At 31.8% G+C, this 6,778-nt stretch overlaps 1 protein-coding gene across 1 annotated transcript; it reads right to left on the bottom strand.

Moving 5' to 3' along the window:
- Positions 1–5,527: 5,527 nt before the first annotated feature.
- LOC136990655 (uncharacterized) lies at positions 5,528–6,322 on the bottom strand. Its single transcript, XM_067289046.1, has 4 exons — positions 6,241–6,322; positions 6,089–6,157; positions 5,917–6,006; positions 5,528–5,734 (listed from the first exon to the last, which is right to left on the bottom strand). The coding sequence occupies exons 1-4, from the start codon at positions 6,313–6,315 to the stop codon at positions 5,606–5,608; spliced, it is 363 nt and encodes a 120-aa protein (XP_067145147.1). The 5' UTR covers positions 6,316–6,322; the 3' UTR covers positions 5,528–5,605.
- Positions 6,323–6,778: the final 456 nt, after the last annotated feature.

The following is a 6,778-nucleotide window of genomic DNA, read 5'->3' as shown; positions in this document are numbered from 1 at the left end:
TAATAACAATATTTCATAAGATGAGCTAACTTTTGAATGTGTCGTATATGACACGTTGGTTCTTAGTGTTACAATAATTACATTACAGCCTATGAACTGTTTTCATATTGGCAAGTTATTTACTTTTATAGTTATTTTGTCATTTAGTCAGCAATATGTATTCTATTATTTATTTTCATTTTTTATTAAATTAATTTCTGTGATTTGTTTTTGTATAGTTATTTATCTGGTCTGCAGGATTTTGTTTGTTAAGAATTTATAAATTATTAATATGATAAGTCATATATTAAAACTAAATCATTGACATTTATTATAAATTTTTTAGTGACAACAGATGAAATAAGAAAGGAACATGATAGGACACTTGATATTGATAGAAATTTGTGTGGACTGGAAGGCTGGTCCAGTGATGAAGACAGTGACCAAACATTTAAACCAGTCAGAACATTTATCAACCAAACTGTCCTGAAGAATGTAAGTCATTAGATGATACATTTGACGATGATGAAAATGATGCTTCAGCTATGTAAATAGAAGAAGATTTCTTGACATCAGTGCAGTAACAGACTTCACTATGGTGCCATACAGATAGATTTAAGCCCTTGCTACCAGCTGCTGCATTTCAGGAAGAACCCTGAAAGGGTAAGAAGTGTGAGTCTGAAGAATATTTCTTGAATTATATTCCTGAGAATCTCTTTGATGTCATTGCTTGATGATGACATGCACAAATCAAATATCACTGATTCACCTGGAAAAACTTTTGAACTTTACTGCTGATGAAATGAAAACAATTTTTGGATAGCCTGCAGAAGAGATAGCAGAGCAATAAAAGAGGAGGAAGAAAAACACACTTCAATATTTAAAATTTAAAGTAAAAGTGTCAAAATGGCTATTCCATTCAGATAGTACAGAAAATAAAAAAATAAACAGTGAAGATGACAAAGAAAAAGAAAATAATAAAAAATACTCCAACTCTACATTCCAGAAAATACAATGCAAAAGTGGAGCAAAACACATACCAGAAATCATTGCAAATGTCAAAAATCACTGCTGCCAAATGCACTGATATAAAAGTGTATGAGCTACAGTGTACTGTATCAAATGCAAAATCCATCTGTGCCTTGTGACAAATAAAAATTGCTTCAAAGCATGTCATATGTAAATATAAAATGTCAATTATTGTACAAAAACAGTCAAATAAACCATTTTTGCATGAACAGGAAAGTTTGCATTTTGTACAGGTAGAGATCCATTGTGTCATATATGACACATACCATTTTTTAATGACCGAAAACAAAAAAATTAAAAAAAATGATAATTTTCTAACAAGTGACACCCAAAGGTCAATAATATAACAAAACTTCAACTAAAAAAAAGTTTTTTCAAGTAGTGGATCTCAAGAGGATATGCACCAAGGATCCCATTGTAATAAGAAAACATTACGAGCACAATGAAATAAGGATTAAGGCTCCATCGCAGAAAAACGCTTCAAAAACTTCAAAATCTTGCATGCTTAAAATAAGGATTGTCAATTTCAATACTATGAACTGAAAACAGCATTTTCTTTTTCAAAGAGTAAAATGGGTTTTCATTAAGTGGAATACTTTTACAATGTGTTACCGTGTTATACAGCAAAATATGTTTTATGCACTTTAAATAAGTCTAAATAAACTGTCAAAACGAATAAGTGAAGACAATTTCCAAATTTTCAAAAATATATCTAATTGATCTTATGAAACATTTTCATCGAGCAATAAATTTCTTATCAATAGCGAGGTTGAGGCCGAAGTTTTCAACGCGTTTGCAAAGTTAGTGGAATAATGCTTGACGTTCCAAACGCCATGGTCAAACTTCTAGGCTTACAAAAAAGCGGAGCTGAACGTCCGGGGTCCGGGATTTCGCGTTGAAATCTTCGGCCTCAACCTTGCTAACATTAACGTCATTGTGTTTTGTAACTATAACCTTTACGTTACGCATTTTGTGAAAGCAGAAAAAATTAAGAAACCAATAGTCGGGTTTGTAGCTGGTCAGACGGTGTTACGTACTGTACGCGCTTTGTAATCAAAAACTTTAGTTTCTGTATACAATGAATTTAAAAAAATTTAAGATAAATGTTGCAGCGAATTTTCGGTTACTATTCGGTATTCGGCCAAATACCGAATACCTAAAAACAGTAGTAAAAAATAACATAAACACAGTAAATTAATCATTCTGGTATTTACATTTAATGTTAACGGGGTAGTGTTGTTTGTTTATATTTATTTATAACTTAAAATCTGCACAGAATAATATTAGTAACACGTATTCACAATTTATAATTAGAAACATCAGCACACGTACACACCTATTCGTTTGAGAATTGTCGCACATCGCACATCCGAGGGTCTGACCTTGCCTATCGTTCTTTTTAACCGCTCGTCTTTGCTGTTCCGTTTTTCTTTCCTCTATCGCTCTAGTCCACGTATACCTATGCATACGTCATAATGTGCGCGCACGATAATTTCGAATCATCACTTTACTGTCGTGAATTTTTCATTTTACAATTACGTGACTGATACTCTGGTGATAACGGAGAAAAGAGAGATAGAACGTCGGTGTAAGTTACAGTTATGATTTCACAGATTCGAGACAGCTTGGTAGCCCTAACGGCCACAGGCTTTCGCCCGCGCACGCTGTGACTTTCATTACAAGCATTCAGCTTTCCGAAATCTACGAGAAGAATTATTTGCATTGACTGCCGCGAATTTCGCGCCAACAAGCTGCATGGAGTTGTTCGATTATGTTATCAACTCAATTTCATATTTATATTCACATTTTCCCTTTGTGGTCTTTTTCTGTTCTTTTTCTGTTATTTACACGTGTAGGGCATTTCATTGTTATCCACATTTAATATCATCATTTATCACATACTGTCATGACGCTCTTGTCTGTCCGCTACAACTGTCAAGAAGTAACGCGATTGGCTAAGCGTAGTGACAGCGTGCCAATAGAAAGCAGGGTCCTCGTCATAATGCGGTTTGCATGCCAATTTTCAAACGTGCGTTAATCAAGTGGAATATTCGGCTATTCGGCCAGAAGCGTGGCCGAATATTCGGTATTCGGCCTCAGGCCGAATATACTGTTCGTTGCAACACTAATACATTTTTCTTTTTTGAGCTTTGACACAAAAGAAAAAAATTACGAATAAATATCTTTACAGTTTAATCGACTATTTCAAACGTATATTAATTCATGAAGTATTTTGTGAGAATAAACAGAATAATGATAAATACACATAATAAGTTATAATAAATTTATAGTATAGTATTAAATTTATTTAGTTTATTTTAAACCCTTTTTTGCTTGAAAACAATAAATTTCAAGTGTTTTCTTTCATTCTCTCGCCAACTCCTACGTTTTCGTCAGGATTCTCAGCGGGAAAAGGCCACATATCAATTATCAATTACATATTTGAAATTTAATTCTGATTACTGAAATGAAACTACTTTATTGAAAGTAATTAAGCCAATTTATCATTAAACACCTGACACTATTCATTATTATACTTAATATAAGTGTTATTTTATTTTTGAACATTTACAAATAAAGTCCAGAATTATAATTTTTATAAACTATAAAAATTTATATATTCGGGAAGTACTTTATACACTCATTTAAATTTGATATTATATAACAGACTGAAAGCGTTAATTTCTGCTTTTTATTATTATTTTTACAATTTTACTTGGTTAAAATCTTGGATAAAAAAATATTATTTCTATAAATATTATTCACAGGAAAAGAAGTTACATTCATCGTTTTGGAGAAGAGAAAAATCAACTTCCTTCCTCAAGCCATTTATCTACTACGTTAGGTGTCCATCTGTATATTGACCCCCTTCGAATATCTCAGAACATCTTGTTGACATACAGAAAATCCTTTATTTTAATGATTAGTTAAGCATGTTCGAATATAAAGAACCATTTGCTGCGAGCAAAGAGATATTCACAAGTCTCGATAAAAAAAGTTCGTCGAGAGTTCGACACAAATCTCCAAAGAGAGAAGATTCACTCTATACAACACGAGACGGAGTTTTCGACTAGTACGAAAAAACAAGAGTTTTCTCGGAAAAGTCTCTCCATAGATTTTCATAGAAATATCTTTCCTCCATAATATTGTAACTTGTGCTTATTGAAGATTGCTGCTCGAGATCTACGTGCTCCTCCCGAATACATATATCGACGCTTCGACGTCAATTCGAAGTAGGATCAAGCTTTACACTTAAAATAGTACGATTTAATGTATATGTAAACTAGCGAATAGGGTATTCTACTCCATTAGCATTATTAAATACATTATTGTTTTATAATGGCTTTTTCGATTAGTCTCCAACGAAACACGTTCTGCGACACTCCCCACGTAAAAAAAAGCCCTCCTATTTAAACTTATGCATTATTATCTAGATTGCGAATTAAACCGCGAAAAAATAGTTTAACTGGTGTCGTCAATCCTGACAAGAGACGGTGATTACACGATCGCCTTGTTCCCGCGTATTTTTCACTCATTAAACGCCATATACCGGCCTACGGGAAACGAATCAGTTTTTTTAATTAATTAATTGCTAATTAAAAATACCCTGAATAGAAGAAACCATACCGTTATATAAACGTATCATTTATTTAAAAACAGCATTTTTACATACAAATATACTGTGAATGTGCAAGCATAAAATGTGTATATTGATGATTACTGGCAAAAACAGAATGGTTGATAATCAATCTACAAAAGATAGTCATAACAAGGTTAGTATAATTCAGTTAATTCGATAAATTTTACGAATGATATAAAATCATAGTGTACCACCTTAAAATTGGAAAGAAATGCACTACAAAGTACTTTTCCAAAGTAAAAATGTTGAGATCCGCTTATAACATATACAGTATTACGTTCGAAGTACTATTTAATTGTAATAGAGATTGGACATAAATGTACCTTTTCTATTTTGGGCATTGAATAAATGTAAGCAATAAGTGGATTAGTGAAAAATTTGAATACAGATTAAGGAAAGTATGCGGAAAGCATTTCGCAAAGTAAATATTTCCTTCAAAAACTTGAGCAAGTTGACGATTTATAGAAAAATGCACGAAAATAAACAAAAACACGCAATTATTTTTATTTGTTTCATAAGACAGATTAATGAACGTGGCTTAATGTGTGCTCCATTGTTCAGGTGAAACACTTAAAAAAAATAAGCAGTGGATTTTTCTCATAATTTTTAATATAAGAAATTAAAATGTGACGCAAGATTAGTCTACTATTTACTATGTTTTGTTTCGTGTACTTTCGTATTATAAACGAGAGCATTACATTTTATGTGCAAAATACTTTTTTGCATTTATCGCTTCGTCGGTATGCAAACTTTTCTCTTAATTTTCATACTGCTTATATTTATAGAATGCTCTAAATACCAGAATTTTGACTATGCAATACTGTTTAAATTTTAATGTATAGCTATGTGTAAATGATCCCTAGAGAAATAAAACAGAAAACATACATTAAAGTGAAATGTTAGCTTCATTAATGTTATTAATCATAATTACATTAATCACTAAGGAATAAACCTTGTCTACTCGGTGCTGCTGGTATTGTAAGATGGCAATGAGGAATTTTTTGGGATGCAATGTGAACTTTTTCCCTTCATTATATCTCGAATTTCTAACATCATGTTGAAAATGGTGTACAATCCATTATACACCTGAAAAATTAGAATGGAAAACAAATTGAAAATTAAGCAGTTAGCATGGAAATTTATAAACATTCTTGAAAATTTCATTCTTGAATTTTCACTAATTTAAATTTTAATTTCGATCGCATTTAACCAAACTTTATAATATTAATATTACTTCAACATCAATAATTAATATGTAAATTTTTAACCTCAACAGGAGTTTCTTTGGACATTATAAAACAGTCTCCAATACTGGCTCCGATAGAGTTCTCTCGAAATCTCTTCATGAAATCTAATATCTGTTTATAAAAATATAGTAAAGTAAATTTATCTCGAAAGATGAGAAAACACTTAAAAGAAAATATAATTGTGTTGAAATACTTTAAGCTTTTCTGTTATTGACAGTGGTAATGCACTCATAACTCTTATTTCTTGAAACGAGTCATAAGCCTATAAAATACAAATGAACACATACATTAAAAATAATTAACAAATACCTATGTTTAAGTAATTAATATTGTTTATTAACTTACGGATCCAGAAAAGTGAGCCATAGCAAAAGAGCCAACAATAGCAATAGTGACAGCAAGAATGGTGGCAACGCACATGAAGGCATACAAGAAATCTGGTATATCAGGAAATACGGTGTTGTAGATGAAAAAACATACCAAACACAGCAAAACGCCGTAAACGAAAAACACATATTCGCTCCACTTATCGTTGACCTGGTTGATCAAATCGCACAATTCGACATGCTTACAAATTAAATTGTGGATATCTCGCTTCGAACATTTAACGAAAAGCCGTTGCCATCGACGTGACAAAACATTGAATCTGTCGATAATCGCAAATCCTGCCACAAAAACAATCGACATCATCCACATGAATAGAGCAAATTCGTAAATGAAGCAGACATTAAAATAAACGGCGCAGAAAAGAGCTCTTTTATAACTCGATTTACGTTCCACGATATTGCTAATTACATAAGTAAATAGAATTACAAACGAAACCAAAACGATGCAATACATTATTAAGAGGATGATTCGCATTATGATTTGATTCTTGCAGATT

This window comes from Centruroides vittatus, unplaced genomic scaffold (assembly GCF_030686945.1).
Source record: "Centruroides vittatus isolate TY-2023 unplaced genomic scaffold, ASM3068694v2 scaffold_996, whole genome shotgun sequence".
Classification (NCBI taxonomy): domain Eukaryota; kingdom Metazoa; phylum Arthropoda; class Arachnida; order Scorpiones; family Buthidae; genus Centruroides; species Centruroides vittatus.
This window is presented reverse-complemented; position numbering and strand designations above follow the sequence as displayed.

What these genes read in the sequence shown, in the direction of transcription:
- LOC136990655 (XM_067289046.1), bottom strand. Translation starts at nt 6,315, where the DNA reads ATGTGCGTTGCCACCATTCTTGCTGTCACTATTGCTATTGTTGGCTCT. An exon ending in TGGCTCACTTTTCTGGATCC is followed by an intron (nt 6,158 to 6,240) that starts GTAAGTTAATAA and finishes TGTATTTTATAG; the next exon opens with GCTTATGACTCGTTTCAAGA. An exon ending in CAATAACAGAAAAGCTTAAA is followed by an intron (nt 6,007 to 6,088) that starts GTATTTCAACAC and finishes TTTTATAAACAG; the next exon opens with ATATTAGATTTCATGAAGAG.